At 38.6% G+C, this 21380-nt stretch overlaps 1 protein-coding gene across 4 annotated transcripts in view; it reads left to right on the forward strand.

Moving 5' to 3' along the window:
* The window catches only part of unc5db (unc-5 netrin receptor Db), a 276359-nt gene that overhangs the window by 87761 nt on the left and 167218 nt on the right, over positions 1–21380 (forward strand). For all 4 annotated transcript variants that reach the window (XR_010095284.1, XM_063489657.1, XM_063489659.1 and 1 more), the window contains exon 2: positions 13709–13927. Coding sequence is in view for 3 of the 4 variants with exons in the window: in XM_063489657.1 (XP_063345727.1) it covers positions 13709–13927 (219 nt within the window). In the remaining variant the exon portion in view is untranslated. The remainder of the gene's footprint in view (positions 1–13708; positions 13928–21380) is intronic.

A 21380-nucleotide genomic window follows, 5' to 3' on the forward strand; every position in this document is an offset into this window, starting at 1 on the left:
GGGACAGTTGGAAACTAATTAACCTGAATAAAATAAATTTCAACATCGGTAACATCATAGCACCCACCCAGCAGTATATAAACTCCATCATGCTAGCTAGTACGCGTGCGAGTTATTGTAACTGACTGTAAAAAGTCAGCATAACGAAAATAAACTACACCTAAACTTGGTTTATATCAGACCCAGATAGACTGCAGGTCATAAGTTCTCACCTGAAGTTCAGTTCCCCTGATACTCGGACCGACACCAGCGGCCGCCTCGGGTCTCTCCTCCTCCTGCCTCACCTTTCCGTCATCCACCTGCCAGCGTGTTGCACCTGCTGGCCTCCACCACTTGCTAATGTTACTCAATCTGTGGAAGCTCCGCAATAGCCACCACCAAACAATTGAGTTATTTTTACACATCTCCCAGCATCTGGCCAATCCACCACCTTTCAGTGTTTATACCATTACGAAAAAAAAGAAAAAGAAAAAAACCCATCGGCCCATAAAAACGAAAAATCACCATCGGCCCACCGGGCAAATGCCCGGTATGCTCGATGGCCAGTCCAGCTATGGTAACAGTGAATGACTGCCTGAAGTCTGGAACCCATGGGCAGCAAAAGATGCCATGTTCCCCTCTTTCCTGGGTTGCTTTTAAAGTACACACTCGTTCATTCTTCATTTGCATTGTGAGGCAGTTTCCAGTAAGTTTTGCAGCATTTGGCTGAATCTAAGCAGAGAGTATAGCTCTGTGCACTTCAGAGTTCATCCTGCTGCTTCTTTCAGAAGTCACATTATTAATAAACCCTAATAACGCAGTTCCATTGGCAGCCAAATATACCAATGCCACAACATTGGTCTCAGCATGTTTGACCGATGACAAATACACCCTGCACACTGTTCTCGACTTGGATAGATGTTGTCAAGGCTTATTTTTTTCTTCTTTAACCTAAGGAAGAATTCTGCAATCATCTACTTTAGTTGTCTTCCGTGGTCTTCCAGACACACAGGTCATCCAAAGGACTGTGGCTGTGGTGAATGGTGGTGGATAATTAATGGATCCTGACCGCTCTCTGCACCACTTATGGGAGCGTAACATTGTCTCTAACATCTGTTTCAGCCTTACTGCCACAAGGACAAATACAGATAATCTTCACCACCAAACCCACACCACAATACATGCAGTCAGTTTACATTTAATCTCCTTATTGTATCATATTTAGATTTGTTTTAGAATTTGGGAGAGATTTGTTTTACCAGTTTTCCACATTGTGTTATAGCAGTGAATTTAGACATAACAATGATCAGTCAGTTGAATGAAGGAGCCATGAGAGATCGCTAATGAACAATGTTATACATCAAAGAATAAAGCTAGAAAACCAAGCAATAATTAAAAATAAATGGGATGATTCTCTTGCAGGGTTTGCTGTTTTCACTCAACTTCTTTCTAAAAATATAGCTTCATACAGTTACTTGAATGCATAAGTATGGGAGTATGGCTGCTCACAACCACGTTATTATGGAATCATACATCTACTCGCTTTGATGAAAAATATAACAAATGTGCTTTGATAGATTATGCTTTTATCTCAAGCATTTCTGTTGACTTTCATACTGTGCTGGAATAAATCAAAACCACATATTTATCCTCAAAATGTTTTAGGAAAAGGCAGACAGTAGATTCGTCTTAGGGCTCATGTTGAGGTTAGAGTGAGAGTGAATTTGTCCCAAAGTATTATAAATGAGTGTATGTGAGTTTTGGATCGTTTTTCGACCGGGCCGCTGTCCTTTCAGTGTCTTAGGCACCTATGTTCTGGAGTTCACTCAGCGGTCTCTCAGTCCTGCCGTGTGCTAAGCCTTTTCCTGCATTTTTTTTGTTCAGCCCCTCTTTCTCCTTTAGTGTCAAGGATTAGTCTGACATCTCCTGACTCCCTGCCTTTCAAATGAGTTGGACTCCTGCTGAAAGGCTGAGAGGGTGCTCACCATGTAAAGCCTGATACCCACACTGCTGACACTCCTCATGCTTGCCCTCCTACTTTTTTTCTTGCAAAAAAAAGAAAAAAAAGAATGAGAAGTCCCTGGTGATCTCATGGATGTGCAAGGAAGAATGTGTGATTTCAAAGGACTAGGGCTGTGGAGCCGCTGCGTGAGATAGTGATGTCCAACACAGGCAGGAGTCCCAAGAAGGAAAAGCATAAGTGCTGTGAGCTTGATTTTTCAGGAATTCTTCTCTTTCTAGGTCTGTTTTAGTACAGTTTCCAACTGATACTAAAGGTGGCTGTCAATCCAGTGGCAAGACCAAGGTAAAGTAGAGAGTTAAAACTTCATACACACATGGTGTGATGGAGTGCAGTGGAGTGAAGCAGCAAACTCCACAAAAACAAACAAGCCAACCAACTCCATCACATTGAGAAGTTTTTTTCAGATGATGTGTGTAACACTAGGACATTGCAACAAAGTTCAACAAAGTTTCTGTTTGTCAGTTTTGTCAGCAGCCTTGTTCAGTGTATTGTACATGTATGGCACGCAGTGAACTGAATGCAAATCCTTAAACTGTCCCCTTACTGTTTATTCTGATTCATTATGAATTATATTATCATATTGCAACAACAAGTTAAATTAATCACATTGTGAAAAATTGCAAAGACTTTCACCTCCACATTCTGTCATCATTGGTGATGACATCAACCTTAGCCATAGCTTGTTCCTATGTTGTGTAGAGAGGTAAAAAAAAAAAAAAATCTATATCGTAATTCTCCAAAAGTTGATTCTGTTCATCTGGTTGTAGCGTTTTGTGGGAGAAACGTTTCGTCACTCATCCAAGTGACTTCTTCAGTCTCAGCTGACTGCAGGTTTCCCCAACCTTATAAACAGTACATTTGCATAATGACTGAAACCAGCCCACTGAAGGAACAATGGGCTGGGAGGTCAGTTCCTTAATCTTAATTATGCAAATTCTCATGACCATTGATCAACAACCACTGACCAAAACCCACTGATCAAAGCCCACTGATCAATGGCCATGAGTACCATTCACAGAGAGTTGGGGAATGGCTGCAATCACAGCATTGTAAGATGGCGAAAGATGTACCCTTAGGCCCCCTCCTCGATTCAGAGATGGTCTTTCCCTTTTCACGTAAATGGCTTCCTTGACTCCGCGCTCAAACCAGCATTCCTCCCTGTCCAGGATGTGTACATCCTCATCATTGAAAGAGTGTCCACTGGCCTGTAGGTGTAAATAGACTGCAGAGTCCTGGCCTGACGAGGTAGCTCTTCTGTGTTGTGCCATCCGCTTCACCAGAGGTTGTTTGGTTTCCCCGATGTATAAATCCTGGCAATCCTCCTGGCACTTAACAGCGTACACTACGTTACTCTGTTTGTGTCGGGGGACCCGATCCTTGGGGTGGACCAATTTTTGGCACAGCGTGTTTTGGGGTTTAAAAGCCACAGAGACCCAGTGTTTAGAAAAATGCGTCTCAACTGCTCCGATACCCCTGACACGTACAGGATCACTACAGGTTTTCGCTTAGGCAGCAGTTGTCCTTCTCTCCTGGATTGGCTGGAGCTTTCTTTTGGCGCCTTCCCAGCTTTGACAAACATCCAGCTGGGATAACCACATTTACTCAGGGCCTTCTTGATGTGATGTTCTTCTGCTTCCCTGGCCACTGTGTCTGTGGGGATGGTGTTTGCTCTGTGTTGTAGCGTCCTGATGACACCCAATTTATGCTCCAGTGGATGATGAGAGTCAAACCTTAAATACTGATCCGTATGCGTAGGTTTGCGGTATACATCAGCTTTTAGATATCCCCCATTATTGATGGAAATCTCACAGTCTAAGAAGGCTAACTTGCCATTTTTCATATCCTCCCTGGTGAACTTGATGTGTTGGTCCACCGAGTTAATGTGATCCGTGAAATGTGGTATGTCCTGAGATTTGATTTTCACCCAGGTGTCATCTACATATCGGAACCAATGACTTGGTGCTGTTCCGGGGTAGGATAACAAAGCCCTCTTTTCCACTTCTTCCATGTGCAATTTGGCCACAATGGGTGAAACTGGGGAACCCAGGGAACACCCATGTTTCAGCCTGTAGAACTGACCCTTGTATGTGAAGTAGGTGGAATGAAGACGCAGTTCCAAAAGCAAACACACTTGGTCGATGCTGAGAGTGGTCCTGTTGCTGAGGTTGGGGTCATCCTGTAATCTCTTACGCACTACCTCCAACGCTTCTGTGACTGGGATGCAAGTGAAGAGAGATGTAACGTCATACGAGACCATGGTTTCATCTGCCTCCATAATGACATCTCTCTGGATGTGGTGTTCAGAACTGCCTACCAATGTGTTGAGGATCGAAGCCAGAAACTTAGAGATGTTATAGGTGACAGAGTTGATCATACAGACAATTGGTCTTAAAGGTGCACCCTGTTTATGTATCTTCGGTAAACTATACAGACTTGGTGTAGATTCCCCTAGGTATAGCCTGTGGTATGAGGTCCGGTCAATAGCCTTGTCTTGTTCTAACTGCTTCAGACAATCTATCACCCTCTTCCTGTAGCCACTTCCTGGGTCTCGTTTCAGGGGCTCATAAGTATTTTCATCACTGAGTAGTGACAAAATTTTCTCATGATAGTCATGATAGTGCTCTGCTTCCACTTCTGCAATATTGTTGTTTCGAATTGCTGTTTCTGTGGCTGTGATCAGTTCCACTAGTGGGATTTGTCTCGGTGTGACAGCAAAATTCAACCCTTTAGCAAGGATGTTTCTCTCTGTTTGGGTGAGCTGTCTGTCAGACAAATTCTTCACCCACTTGTCCACATCCTCGGTGTTGCATCCTTCTCTCTTCTGGCCACTGAGGACACTCTCCATATTTTGCGGTGGTTCCGACGTACAACAAGTAAGTCACACTTCTTTTGTTGCCTGGTCTTAGACTTCTTGTGCTGTGCTAGACAAGCCTTCTCAGTAAAGTCAAATACCTTTTTAAGAGTATTCTCATCTAGAAGCATTGTAAGTCTCTGTTGGATCCGCTCCTCTTGAGATTTTAGCATGTCGATGGTAAAATTTGTTTGCCTCACCCATTCATTAAGCAACTGGTGCTGTGCCTTCTGGAGGATTTTTGTTGCCCGGAAGCCTTTAACTGAAGAGCTCATTTGCAGACTTTTAGGAGTAATCCTGTTTTGTCGGCATCTGAGGCTAAATCTCAGGTGGTTCCTGTAATCCGCCATCTTACGTGCTGTTTGCTCATACTGACGTACAAGCTTTAGGCAGTCCTTGCCAAAGTGGGTTAAAACGTCTTGATGCATGCTCAATCATCCAGGAAAGTAAATCTCCAAAAGTTGATTCTGTTCATCTGGACGTAGCGTTTTGTGGGAGAAACATTTCGTCACTCATCCAAGTGACTTCTTCAGTCTCAGTTGACTGCAGGTTCCCAACCTTATAAACAGTGCATTTGCATAATGACTGAAACCAGCCCAGTGAAGGAACTATAATATAGGCATAACATGAACTGTTCAAGAACTTGCCCGACAGAGGCTCATGTAGGAACACAGATGTCTGAAGCAGTTGGATGGGACGTGAGCCAGTCTTTAACCTGTCTAGTAGAAAGACCATATGATTTTGGACTATGCTGATGTATGAATGGCTCAAATAATTTTCTGTTATATCCAGTGCCAGCAAGCTGGTGTTGTGTGATGTTTTGTCATCGTTCTGTGAGAATGGGGTATTTCTACTAGTGCGAACACATCTGCTGTGTGCCACAAGTAAGAAAAGACAACTGTGGAAGTCACCCCAGCATGATTCTCTCAAAGTTGTAGTTTTAAAACAGCTAATGTTGTTTGTGATTTGGTATGTGATGATCATAGCATTGTTTCCATTAAAAAAAAAGTTTAGTAGTCATTGTCGTACAAATCCAAAACTGCTCTTCTTTTGCTCCATGTCTGTTCACTACACCATTACATTCTGTCCTGTCTCAAGCCTTCCTAGCATGTACCACTGATTGCATGTTTCTGAGAGATTGGTGATTTGAATCTGTTTTTTGTTCAACACGGTCCCCTGGCTCTGAGGCATTGTCAGCCAGTGTGTGCCAGCAGTCCTGGTGCCATTTTGTCTGCATCTCTGTATGCAGATTGATACCCGGGGCATTTATCAGCTGCAGGTCCACTGCACTGAGTCCCATGCCAAGTCAGGTGGAAACCTGTGACTGGCAACAAACAGGGTGAGGGAGCGTTTTAGAGGCAGTGTTAAAATTAACCAGCATAATGAGGAAATAAGTGACTTATTGGCGTCGCAGTCATTTCCTTCATTAAGGTTGATATTTATGAGCATCCATCATGGGTGGAGCGGCCAACACCGCGGCTCCAGGTTTATGGAGCGTGGATTGTCACCTTGTTCCAATTATCTGCTACCTTTGAATGTGTTAATGTTTAAACATTAAGAGAAAAGGACACGGCACATCATTAGTTGCAGTGCAGTGTGAAAAAAAAAAGGAAGAAAAGAAAGAAAGAAAAAAATCAAAGAAGAAGCATGGCTGGGCTCTCCAGTGTTGTACTATTTTTATTCATCATAGCAGCAATTAGCTGATTAAAGCATGGCTGCTCACTGGCAAGGGAGGTGGTGGATGGAGGAGGGTTACATGCCTTAACCATTACATGTGTTATCACGGTACTTAAATGATGCCGGGCCACTGTTTCTCAATCAGTTTCAGTTTTATTCTGTGTCCATATAAATGTGTAAAACTAATAAAAGCTTGTTTCTTTATTTCTGGGCAGCATTTTTTTTGCATTCATCATCAATAATTAACAGTCAAAGAAGAGATTTGTAATAAAAATAACTTTCCATAACAGTGGTTACTGATGATGCCTGTCTAACGAATGCAAGATTTAGAATTCATATGAGTAATTGTACAGACTAAATAAAAAAAATCGAACCTTTTTGGAATCTTAAAATGAGAAATACATTGACAAAATCTGGAATTCTTTCAAGACTGATTAAAAATAGATGTGGTTAGCTTGTAACTCATGTAGACACCATATACAGAAAAACAAAATCAGTGATTCTCTGTCTAAGTACTCTAATGAAGGAATGATCAGCACTCTCCTAAGATAATTTCCCCATTCTGTCTTTTGATGTATGACTTGCTGTGCAATACATCATACAAAAATGTGTTGCATGTGTCCAACTTGGGTCAGATTTAATGATTGTGAAGGCCACAGCAGTGTGGTTCTCAGCATTTTTGGCTCGTAACCCCTTGTGGTAGGACTTGACTTAAGCGGCCAAAGAAGTGCAAGAGACTGATGCTGTCCAGTGTAGCAAGTGATTTATTCACCATTTTGTGACCCAAACAATATTTACAAAAATAAATAAGAAACTCAACTCCATAATTAACTCAATTCAAACATACATAACTGAACTTAAATCAACAGAAATTAAAGTCAAAATGCGCACAGCTACACTGAACCTTTCTTCTCAAACACCTGAGTTCTTCTGCTTAAATAGTCCACTTAACCAAACGATTTCTCCTCGGGACTATTCCATTCAGTAGGTAAGATGAACATTATCATACACAAACCTCTACTGCTACTCTTTACTAGCAACATAAACTCTGTGGTGTAATCAATACATATTACAACAATAAATCTATTTCTCCATAAACACTCTAAAATCAACTTTATTAACTTACAAGAAATCTTCCCCTTCTGCACTTGGTCTCTTCCTGTGACCTCAGATGAACCCAGAAGCTATAAAGCAGGAAGTAAAATTACATTTCCTCCTTTTGTTTCTGGAAGACAGGTAGGCAAGGTAAGTTGTAGGAATTGATTTAAACCAAGATGTTATGTTACATAATCTGTAAAAGTGCAAAACATAAACAAACCCGGGATAGTAGATGTTTGCCTATTGCAGACTATATATGAAATAAGGTTAAATCAAAACAAGAATGTTAACTAAGAATATGGACAAATGGTGTTCTCACCCACTTTGTCACACCCCTAAAATGAGTTTTCTCTCATGTGGACATATTATTGTTGGCTTTATAAGTCAGCTGAAATCGGACTTGTACAACTAGTCATAGATTTCTTTTTTTTGTTAGTTTGTAAGAAGCTTTTGATACAATTTTGAGTCAATCCAATTATGAAGCCACTACATCCACTTAGGGGGGAGCTTGGGATGGATATAGGGTCTGACAAAAGGACTTTGGGATTTATTTATTTTTTCTTTTAAAACGGAGTCAACATTTAACAATTTGTGACAAAAACAAACATTTTTTTGTAAAATAGCAAAAAGATAAACATTTGTGCTATATTTTAAATACTGAAAATTCTGCTATTGCATAAGTTGGAATGAAAGGCCAAGGAGGAATTGCTGAATTTGCAAAAGACGTGATATGATCAGAAGTATTTGTGTTCCAGATTTATGCTGTTATGCTGTTACAAAACACTGAAAGATTTTTTGCGTATAAAGTATAGTAATCGTCATTTTATTGCATTTTAGTCATTCAGAGTTGGGTTTGCTGGTGTGTTATGGATCGTTGTCCTGTGCTTGAGCTTCATGGCATGAACTGATGGCTGATGAATTTCAGCACAATTCATTGTTTCATCAGTTATGTGAGGTTGTTCAGGTTCTGAAGCAGTAAAATAGCAACAGACCATCACACTACTGCCATCATTTTTAACTCTTTAATGTTGTTAAAGACTAAATCTGTTTAGAAACATCTGAATAAAAGTTAAAAAACTGGAACTTTCTAAATTCTATCTTTAATTTTCTATGCATATTTGCTGAGGTAGATAGAACTGAAAGAAACCCTCCTCCAAAATGCAAAATGTTGAAAATCTAACAAAGGCATTCTTGATTGATGGCGCATAAACATGCTAATCTTTTAAGATTATGTAATTCCTCAGTTTAAGTTCCAAAAATTGAGAAAAATAATATGAATCAGAGAGGGGACATTATGCACACATTGTTTTCTTGGTAAAAGCTTAATGATAGAAAAAGAAGATGTCTGTGGAAACCAGCTTGTGTCAGCTCGCGTAATAGCTTGCCTCCACATGTTGTCATATGCTATATGGACAAAGAATGACTGATATCCCTCTGAGAGAAAAACTTAATCTCAAATTGGTGCTCTGTCTGAGCTTTTCAAACATCAGGGGTTCGTTGCAGTATGGCTTTGTTCTGGTATAGTGTTTTTTCTTTGTTGTTTGGTCTATAAATTCATGTATGACAGGGATATGCAAATAATGTTTTAAAGTCAATGTATATAAAAGCAATTTGGAAGAGAATTAAAAATAAGAGAAGTTTCCATTTTCTATGAAATGTGCACTGGGTTGAGTTTCACTGCACAATTATGCTAAATTGATTTCCTACAGACGCATCATCCAGTTTTTTCTTTGTCGTTCCACCAGTACATAGCCACAAGAAATAATCTAATCTCCATCTGAAAGTAGTCCTGCATGAATATTTTCATCCTGTCAGTCAGTGATTATGGGAAAAATTGCTTGTGTTGATTCTTTCATGTTTTTCATTACAAAGTCAGACCTGGCCATACACTTCCATGTCATTTTAAAGCACAGTCTATTTGCATGACTATAAAGAAAAATATGCTATGAAAGCATCACCCCTTGATGCTTTAAGTTTGGCATCTTTGGCCATCACTATTAATTATTTATGTATTTATTTTAAACTGGACATGACAAAAGTATATTTCCAGTTACAAGGTTATTAATATATTCTTGGGTAGGTTTAGGAAAGGAAAGTGGTTTGACTTGAATTGGATGCTTTAACCCTGTGAGGTCTAGGTTATCGCTATTGAAAACCCCAGCCTTAGGTACTAACTATGTTCTGAAGATAAGCAAAGAAACATTCTGGGGGGGGAAAATGTAGTTTTTGATGTATGTCTGTTAGAATAAACACTGTCTTTGTCTCCTGTTTTTAAGAAATGACTTTCATATTCCGATAGCCCATGGAGCTAACAAATATATGCTATCACCAAAGGTGACTAAGGCTACGTCCACACATATCCGGGTATTTTTGAAAACGCAGATTTTTCTATGCGTTTGCACCTTTCGTCCACATGTAAACGGCGTTTTCGGTCACTGAAAACTGAGATTTTTTAAAACTCCTGCCAGGGTGGAGATTTTCGAAAACTCAATTTTTGCATTTACGTGTGGACGAGGAAAACGGAGAAAACGCAGCGTCAAAGGTGTGCGCCTTTTTTGACGTCACACTGTGCGCCACCTTATTGTTTCGGTGAAATGGATTTCTACAATGGTGGACTTAGACAAAATACTGTTACTGTTAATTTTACTCTCTGCAGTGTTTAAATGCTACATATACACACACAGTTACTGTCCCTCCACACATAGGACTCAGTTCTGTTACTATGCGCCATCTTTGTTTACTCTTTCCCACCCAGGCTTCTAGACTTCTGATTGGCCAACATTCTTACAGGGTTAGGAATATATCGCCACCTGTTGCTTTGGCATGTTCCTAGCAGCGTTTTCCTTCGTTTTTGCGTTTACGTGTGGACGGGATTTTTTAAAAAAAATGGAAAATCTTTGTTTTCAAAAATACCCGTGTACGTGTAGACGTAGCCTAAGATGAAATATCACAGGGTTAAATGTTACACATTGAATTATATATCAAGACATCATATGATTAAATAAGTCTTTTCTATTGATTTTCATTAGTAATTGCTTTTGACTAAACTGTAGGAAAATATTACAATTAATTAAAAAATATAAAACTTGAGATTTGTTCACAGTTATTTCTTTTCAGTCATGTACTCTTTTGAATTTAAGCATGACCTATTTTAAGGACAGTTATCACATTGGGGATTCACGTAATAAAATGTCAGTACGGTTTGATTTACACTGCAAAAATGAGCTCAGAAGCAAAATACAAAAAAAGATCCTGAATATTCCTGTGGCACCTCACTTTAACACTGCAAAACACAGCGATACACCATTACAATATATTAATATACTGGCATTATAGCCTGTTCTCTGTCCCAGGGCATTAAATACTTGTGTTCTGTCAAAGCTGCTTGTGATACCCTCTGGCTTTAGTGCAATGATGCACTGGGTCTAGCAGTGAGAGACAGGCCACACTCTTAACTCTTCACACATCAGTGCTCGTGCAGGACCCTGTGGCATCGTGTTTTTTTTGTAACTGTATTGTGACAAAATGGAAGTATTTGACCATGATGGGATATTTTTTATGTAAGTTTTCTTATTAGTTATTTTTACTATTTCATTTTTTCCACTTTCTTTTTTGATGTCATTCTTTGTAGTTTACTATTAGTTGAACACCTGTGTAAGATTGAACTTGAATGCCTGATAGAGTATGTATGAGGTTCAGGTCAGGCATATCGGCTGGCTGATTAAGCACAGTAATATCATGGTCAGAAAAGCATTTGGTTCAGTTTTTGCTAAATCCTGTTGGAAAAGCAAAGTCGCATCTCCATAAAGCATGTCAACAGATGGAAACATGAAATGCTCCTGGTAGATGGCTGCATTGACTTTTGGCCTGATAACATACATTGGATCAGCCACCACCAACACCAGCAGATGGCATGGGAATCATTACAGACTGCACACTGGACTTCAAACACCTTGGATTATGTGCTTCTCCATTCATTCTCCAGACTTGTAGTCACTAATTTCCAAATAAAGAGGACTTTGGAATACTGATCCGCAGTCCAGTTCTTTTTCTGCTTATCCCATGTAAGATGATTTTGACATTGTCTCTGATTCAGAGTGGTTTCATATCAGGGATGTGACAATTGTAACCCGTTTCCTGCATATGTGGCTCATGAAACACTGACACCAGCCTCAGTCCACTTCTTGTTCAGCTCTCTTTCTAGCTCTATGTCTTGAAAATGTTTGTCTTTCCAATCCTCTCAAGGCTTTTCCACCCACACTTTTCTCTTCCAGTCAGGTTTACGTTAGTATACTATGGCACTTTGCAAACAGCCAGCCTTTTTAGTAAAGGCCTTCTCTGGCTCACCCTTGTTGTGGAAGGTGTCAATGATCATCATCTGAACAACTGTAAAGTCAGCAGTCTTTCCCATGGCTGTGGCTGTGTGTACTGAACTAGATTGAAATATCCATGGTATTTATACTGTTTGAATAGCAATAATTTAATATTACAATAATTTGAGATATTGAGTTTGTGAGTCCCATTAAAGTGCAAAATTTGATTTTTTTTTTTTTCAGATTTTTCAAATTAAATTTTTCAATTTTTTTTAGATGGACCTGAAAACAACTATTTTTTCAAAAACCACCCTCCACCTCAAACCATGCTAAAAATGATCCTACATAGTTATGAAAGTGTTTAAAGCTAGCTTTATACAGAATTAAAACTTTACATGAAAATTAAAAAAAAAAAAAGGCAAATTAAGAAGTTATTGAAAACACTCTAAAAGTGAATGTTACAGTTAAACAAATCAGAAAAGATTTATGTGTAAATGTTATGCCCATAGTTCTGTATTATTTCCCAGCTTTTACAGCACAAAATACATCTGAGGGCCATGACTGAATATGGATTAACACATCACATAAATATGCCAGCTGATCAATGATTGGATCTGAAATCATCATGTGCCTTGTTTCTGTAATTATTTTAAGGTGTGTTGAGGATATAACGGTGATACTACTTAAAGGAAGTACATGTCGTAGCATTGTGATAGAGACTTACTATACTGAGAAATGTCAGCAAACTGTATAATTTCCAGTCATTCACCTCCCTGTCTGTTTGTTTTATGTGTGGCTCTTCTATATACCTGCATCCATTCATTTACCCATTTAACAAGGACAACATTGATTGAGAGAGGTGGTAAGAGTGCAGATTCGATTTCAAGGGACAGGATTGGATTTGATAGCAGGGGCATAATAGCTCTCATTGGCTTTTATGGCACTGAATAGCTTAGCTGGAGCTGTCTTGATTCGACTGAGGTGTAATTCTGAGAAGGATCCCGGGGATGGCAGGAGCACAAACATCCTGTTCCCCATTGTCCCAGCCCACAGAACTCACTGTGCTTTACCCAGAAGAGATGGCCAAATGACAAAATGTGAGTCTAGAACCTTTCTTCGAAGGAAAAAAAATACATATGAAGTGTAAGAGTCCACGATTCTAATAGTGCGCTTAGATCAATGAACTGTCACAATGAACAATAGTGGTGAACTGTGCTCCCCACCACCAAAACGAAAGAGAAAAAAACAGAGTAACCTGCCGTGAATTGTCGTTAAACACAGGGGCACGCTGGCGCCAGCACAAAGGCTGTTTTTGTGTCGACTAAAATCCAGGCCTTGTGGCTGAGATAAGATGTATTCAGACTCCACAGCCACAATTTGGGTAATCAGTCCCCTCCTAATTCCTCTCCACTTGTTCCGCTCTGATTTCATTCATCTGCAAATTGCTCTGAGAAGAAGAGTTTTGCTCGGATGGGGGATGAATTGTGCTCTGTGTGTACTCTGCTTTTCTACAATATGTTAGCTTCTGATGAATGCCGATTTCAAAACACCGTCCACTGGGCAATCGTTTTAAATCTGAAAGCAGTTGCTGTTATTGTCTTGTTTGTAAAATAAAATGCACTTGAATTTTTTCACTGCTAAATTGCGTATCCACCTGATACCAGAACTATGATGTCTTTGTTTCCATCAGACTACCTGTTCTGCTCTTATTTTTTCCCCTTAAAGAAACAACTAGGATGGTGAAGTAACCAGGGTTTTGTGTTATAGGTGGTGCCACAGGTGATGCTCAACCAGATGCTGTACCTTCGGTACAGGGCACCCTGCCCCACTTCATCCAGGAGCCGGAGGATGCCTACATTGTCAAAAGTAACCCTATCAAGCTGCGCTGTCGAGCTGTGCCTGCCTTACAGATCTTCTTCAAATGCAATGGGGAGTGGGTTCATCAGAACGAGCACTTCTCTCACGAGTACAAGGACCTCAACACTGGTAAGACAAAGCTTTTTATACTTCCACACATGATGATAATAATAATAATAATAATAATAATAATAATGATATACACCTCCACATAAAGCTCTTGGTTTTAATGTTTAAAAAGTAACATAAACTTGTAAATTAAATAAATTAAGCAAATTATGCTATCTATCGAGTTTGTGTACTACTGAGCTTTTGGAAAACTGTTCAGTAACACCAGCATTTACTGATATTTATTGTTAATAACTGTTATTTACTATATTCAACTACTCTTTGATGTTATCAGAAGACAAAAATTTTAACTTTTTGCTAAAGGGATTCACATTTTACATGGTGACAGTCTGTGTGTTGAAATAGTTTTTAAGCTTACATAACAACAGTATTAATATTGTTAATTATAAAGTTAAAATAAAACTATTTTATTTGAATACCTGTTTTTCACAAAGGAAATTCAGCAAAAATGAAAACAAAATTTGACAAAGAAAACTTGTTTTATGTCTCCCTCAGAAACATTAAGGATAAACTAGATGATGTGTTTAAGTCAGATGATTGCATACGTAAACAGTTCTCCATTTTAAAGGTCTCTGCAGAGATCTGTAGCATCTGTTAAAGCAAACACTGGTGTTCCAGTTTAGTAGTTTTTTTTCCCATGGCCTAAAATATCTTTCATTTGTTTTGTTCGAATCATCAAAATGATTAAAGGATGTAGAAACAAAAAAAATCTAACATAATTTAAACTAAAACCTTGCCTTGCCTTGACTAAACTCTAGATAAACATATTTTGACTATTTCAGAAAAATACAACAAAAACATTTTTGCTGAAAATGTGTCCAAAACATCACAGATGAAAACTCAGTTAAGGAAAATGCCCCAAAATGTTCCTGAAAAAATTCAACTCAAATGTCACTTGGTAAATTGTGAATAGAAACCTTGATAAAGAAAATGTGACCAAAACAATTCTTGGTAAGTAAATGTTGCTAATTAAAGCTCAATGAGTTAAATGTGCTAAAAACTGAATGAGCAAACTTAGCCAAATGTCACTGAGTAAAGCTCAGCTACAACCATGATCATGTAAACTAAATTACAAAGTTACTATGGATATTTCAGCTAAATATATGTCAACTAAAATGATGCTGAAGGAAAGTTTACTTGAATTTTGCTGACACTGAGGAAAGTGCCATTGACCTACTCACTGGTAACCCTGACCTCAAGCAATCAAAATATCTCATATTAATATTTATTCATTTGTTCTCCCATATCCTGGCATCAGAGACCATGTTAAATAATCATTCTAACTAACAAAGATCAAAACCATTTGCATCTTTTAAAAAATCAGTTTTGCCATATTTTCAGACCTTCTCGCCAAACCAACTCCACCAGCTGGTAATGTGGGGAACCACAATGTTCTCAAGTCCACTGAGGCAATATAATCTCTGCAGTGTCTCCCAGAAACACCTAGAATTCATCCATGAGGCATCCTGGTTACATGCCTGAACCAACTTAACTGGCTAAAACCATAAACCCAGTGGTTAGCATTGCCATTTCAATTAAGAAGGTTCTTGGTTTGCACCCCAACTGGGGCATTCTGGTGGACTTGGCAGTCATGACAGTCATGAAAATGACTTCAGGTCCTGACCACAGCAGCTTAGGCAGACCATCAAGAGAAATACCAGTGTGGCCTCAGATGATTTAAGGCAACAAAAGCAGAACAGCCTCAGTAATCATAGCTGGGCCAAGCAATATGTGAAGTGCTTATTTTAAGCTCCTTGCATTACTAGATGGAGGTTTATATACTGTACCACATCAGCCTGATTTCACCTAGTTTCACATGAGCCGTCACTCACAGAAATGAAGAAGACCCATTTTTAAATGCTTTTTCTGGTATGATTGCACACTCTGAAATAGTGTTACAGCAGCAGTTCCCCTTGACTGCAGCTAAATTGAAAATTAATAGTTAAATTGCATGTTTGATGCATATTTGATTATTAAATAACATTTTTGATTCATTTTTAATTTAGGAAGTGCTTCCTTTGAGCCCATTGAGTAGATGCTGGTTCACCGTGTTGTACTGCAGTTCCCTTGGGTGGAGAAATTTTAGAAGGAAACAGTCAAATAGCTTTAATTTGGAATGAACACAGAAAGATGTGAAGATACTGAAACATTTAACTTCAAATTTTGATTCATAAACCCAACTTTGGGCAAACTCTAACCATAATGGATGTAAACCATGTGAGTGAAATTTCAAAGAAAACCCAGTTATATTCCAACTGGTGCAAAGAAGTTTAAGGTGCCATCTTCATACAAGAGCAACTTTTCTGCAACACAAGTAGAGAAATCTTTTCCATCAACTAACTGTGTCTGTTCTAACTTAGAATTTGTTCTTGTTGTTTATAATAGTTCATATTTTACATGAAAAAAACTCACTGAGGAAAAGAAACTTTCAAGAAACTAAAAGTATTTAGCTATGCAGTGTCCAGTGTGTGCCATCAAGACAACAAGAGCTGACTTAAATATATACAATATGCTAAAAAGTTGCCAAAATAACCTAAACCAAAATAGTGCTTACCCCAGTTTTACAAAATCAATTTTTAATTTACCAGAAATGAGATTCTTTCGGTGAACTATAGAGGATTTTTGCTAGAAGCGAAGTCAGAAGCAGTGTGATCTCACTGCAGCAGCAACAACAAAATCACTCTTAGGGAGAATGGTTGGGTAGATTGACTGATGGGCCAACAAAGCGTTTCATTTAGACAAGAATGTTTGTTTGCTGCGAGTTTCCTACCAAGCAGAAGAAAGGCTGCCAAATTTCTGGCACATTGTTTTAACACCTTTAGAAGAAGTGAATGCCAGCTCAACAGCACTGACTTCCAACAGGAGGTTATAAAATGTACTTATAAAAAAGGCATTACATCAACTTTGTGCAGTAGATTTGTGATTTCAGTAGTTCTTTTTCTCTCTGCCTATATGCAAAATAATCAAAAGGATACGTGGAAGAAAATGAATGGATGGATGGTTTCCTTTATTAAGACAATGTTCCTTCCCTAGTAACTACTCTCTAGAAAGAGTTTGCCTCTCTCTGTGCTCTTTTTTCAGCAAGTCAAACCTAATAAATGGTTAGACTTTCTAAAAAATGGCTTTTCCATTTTGTAAAATAGTGCCCCTCTTTGCTGACATAAAATATCACTGTTTTATACAGTAGGCACCAGAGCCTGTAACCTGTAAATCCTACATGTAAGCTACACATTAGCTAAGGTTTTTTCAATTGAACTGTAAGAATCTCAAAGATGTGTTTTCCTCCACTTTCCTCCACAATTGTAGTCTCAGGTGTTGGGATAGGTTAATTTTTACAGTCTTTGTATAACAAAATGTTCTATTGCAAAATTAAATAAGTTCTGTATCACTGAAGCATATGACTGCCTTTCTTGGGTTTTATTCTATACCAGACGATGAAGAGTACACACTGATAAAAGAATACTTGATTCGCAAAATCAAAGCATGCACTTACATAATACCAAGATTCTACATAGACTCTACCATGCTGAATGTTCATACTTGATGTATATTATAAACTCTTACCATCCACTTGGTTGCCATCAAACCATCTGGAGGTAGGATTATAGTTAGGTTAGGTTTTAGCCACATGCTACACTAGCAGAGTTTCAGAAACTAGATGATGGTCCCTTTGAAATCAAATCTGTTTGGCGCAGTTTAGTTTTACAGCTCTTCTGTAAGCTTTCAATTGGGGTATGCAAAATAGATGAAAATTACACATAAAAGGGTAAAAGTGAAGGTGACCCGGTGAATTTTAAGAGGTAAGTCTCTACTGACTAAACTGATTTTTTTCATTTGTTATTTTTAATCTTTCTCTTGCAAGTCCTCTGCACTTTATGCAAGTGCAGTTTTAAATTAGTTGAGTACCCCTTGGGTAACACTTTTTCCTCTGCATGTATCTCTGGAGAGCATCTGCTTTATTGTCTTGTTCCTCTTATTAAGCTTAATAACTGGTATTCTTTGAAAATGTAAGAATTTTCAGAAGCATCAGTACACCCAGTTCAGTTCTAAATACCCCGACTAAGAGTTTAATCATTCCTAAAAGCCTAAATTGCACTTTCTCATTGCAGTTGTTTTTATTATTCACTGTGTTTACTTTACTGCTTATATCTTCAAAAATTAAACTGATTAGTTAAGTCATTTTATTTGGGCCATGACCAAGGCTAGTCACTCAGAAACTATGCTGGCCCTCAGGCTACACCAGCTGGGAACCTTAAAATAATGTGTGAATACTGTTTAAACAATGTGTGCCACCAATACATGTTCAAATGATATAAGTGTCAGGGCGAGGTTGTGATTTGAAGTGTGATGGAAGCAGTGGCGTGCCATACCAATTAAGTCCCATTAGCTTTTGTCAAGCGGAAGCGTGTTGATTAGAAGACCTGACTGAGGCCTCCTGAAAGGATTTCTGGCAAACAACAAAAGCCAATGTGACACCTCTGCTGGAATGCTCTGTGATTACAGGCTGCAAGAAAGCCGTCTTTCTTGTATTCATGAAGGTCTCTCCACAGAAAGAGCCTTTAATTGCTTCTGGAAGTTCATTATAGTGTGATTGCTGTGCTGTGAAATTGTTGTGAGCTTGATAATGGCAAAATGAAATTTGGAACTTCAAATTGTTTGTTGTTTTGTGTACAGTGGAAAAGTACAAGGGAAAGTTCACTTGGTGGTATTTGGCCCAGCTCAGTTCATATTCCACATCAACATCCAGCATCCAGCAGGAGGGAAGCTAATCAGTGGATTTGACAGATAAGAGTGAGACGCTATACCAAAAGCTTTTGCTGTTGCCTCGAGGCTACAGCATACAGCTGCTATGTTAACAAAAGGTTGAAGTAAAAATCTCAAATTCTTGCTTCCGGAATTAAAAGGTTGTGGAACCTTTACAAATAACATATAGCACCTTTCCCCTAACAACTAAAAAGCTGAATTCATAAGCAGTAATCCCTTGCTGAGATCAATACACTCAGGGGTCCTGCTGCTACACTTTTCATTCTTAGTCTGGTATTACCACCAGCTTTTGTTAGCTATTCGTTCTATATTGCTGTATAAATAAGAATACAAAGTAGAATGGCTAACTTTGTGTCTGCTCTCTAGTTGTCCAACATATCAAAGGTAACCATATTATTGTGACTGTAGAATCAAGTGGTAATTTCCACATTAAATAAAAAAAGACCATGAGAGTGTCTACTTCCACAGGTTCCCACATTAAAATACCTCGGTGGGTGAATTTTTATTTTTTTATTTTTACTGGTAGGTGTGCTAACATGGGGAGCTATAGCTAACAGCTGTCTGCTTTGCATATCAAAGTACAGGATCCTTGTTTGTGGCAGAATAACATTAAGTGACAAATAATATGACTTTCTGTGTGGTATAGACTGTCCAAGAATTTGTGTTGAGTAGGGATGGGTATTGATAAGATTTTCACGATTCCAATTCCATTTTCAATTCTGTTTAACGATTCGATTCTTTATCGATTCTCTTATCGATTCTTATTTTTAAAAAAGGAGAACACTAAGGTCGATTAGCTTTGTTTTATATCTTCTCTTTGAACAAGATAGAAATTTAGGAGTAACATGGCCTTACAAACCCAACAGTGAGATCTTAAGAGATCCACAGCCTACGGCTCTTCAATGGGGTGTCACAGGGTCCCCAGGAAAAAAAATTGTAAATGTAAAATAATAAAATAAATATTCTTCTGTAGCAATAACAAAGTATAACATAAATTATTCTGTAGCAATTACACAAGAATATCCAGTAATGTCCCTGCCTACAATTAAACACATTCACTTACCGAAAATCGGGGGCATCTGCTGTGGCAAATGGGTGCAAGCCTTTTACCACAAACTTAGTCACTGCTCGGTGACATTCGTCTATCCTGGCCTGAAAGGAGACGCTACCGGTAGACTGCAGCGAGAACTGCCAGCATCTGAGCCAGCTAGACTCTGTCTGTCTCTCTCATCATGGTCACCTAAATGCAGCGCACAGTAATGGCAGGTTTTGTAATAAGGCAGATCGCGCTAACATAATATGCACTGTTAGTTGATTATTTACCTGCCGCATTAACGGGAGAGGACGTGCAAACGTTACCGCTGCTGCTGGGTTGAGATTCACGAGTCCGGAGCGGAATTAAAAACACGACATTCATTTAAGGTTATCGCGTGTTTTGTGAGCAAATGCTTTTGCATATTCGTAGTGTTTCCTCCCTTAAATGAAATATCTACTTTGCAAGTATTGCAAGTTGCCCTGTTGTCATCCGTTCTCATAAAGTATAACCAAACTCTTGAGCGTTTGAGCCGCTTAGGCGCCGTGTTTCCTGCCAGGTAAATGAAGCTCTGCAACGTGGTGACGTCATTTGGGGCGACTGGAATCGATAAGGGAATCGTTTGTAAAAATGCCAAACAATTCCAATGAATTGAAACAGTGGGAACCGGTTCTCAACAAGAACCGGGTTTCGATACCCATCCCTAGTGTTGAGTGAGTGAAATTTTACTATTTATGTTGATTTATTTTATTTAATATTTCACTTAGCACTAATAACCACGTATGTGAATCTGTGCTTTACAACCATATACAGTAGTTCATGGTTCTAGCTTGCTAACCAAGCATTCTACCATCTCATCCAAATATGGTCACTTGTGGTTCCAAAAAAATTAATATATACTAATGACTAAGGCTTCAAAAACCATTGGGATAATCATGCCGTGATCATGATTATCTTAGAAATGTTTTGAGTCTTATAAAGATATGAATTAACAAGGGCTAGATTAGTACAAAGAATTCACATTTAAGCAGTGGCATTCCATCAGATTAAACAAAGCAAGCAGTGCTTTCATTTGTTAAATTATGAATTAACTGTAATTAACTACATTTTTGGAAAGCTGTGTACAATTTCACTAGCCACACTGAGGCCCCATTACACGTACAACTGTTGAATCAAGAAACCCTTAAATAGAAGATGTCTGACAGAGTGAAGTAGGATAAAATGATCTGAAAAAGAAACACATTAAACCACAATCTAAAGAAACTGAAGAAGAGATGAGAAACAAAATCTATTAGTCTGGAAAAGATTACAAAGCCATTTGTAAGGTTTTCAGACTCCACTCTACAAATGGAGAAAACATGGAACAGAACTTTCCCAAAATGACTCCAAGAACAAAAGGTTACAAAAGGACTTAGATGTTGCTCTGGTCACAGCCTCTTTAGTGTGTTGAGTTATGAACACTGACCTTATCGGTGGGTAAAAAATAGCATCCATTGAAAAGTTTCAAGATGAACACCACTGTTGACCAAAAAAGTCCTCACACATTTGCCAAACAACATCTTGATGATCCCCATTAAGAAAATATTCTGTGGACTGGTGAGAAAAAGATCAAGCTTTTTGGAAGGTTTGCATCCCAATACATAAAACTAACAACAT

Source organism: Pelmatolapia mariae, linkage group LG12 (assembly GCF_036321145.2).
Source record: "Pelmatolapia mariae isolate MD_Pm_ZW linkage group LG12, Pm_UMD_F_2, whole genome shotgun sequence".
NCBI lineage: Eukaryota > Metazoa > Chordata > Actinopteri > Cichliformes > Cichlidae > Pelmatolapia > Pelmatolapia mariae.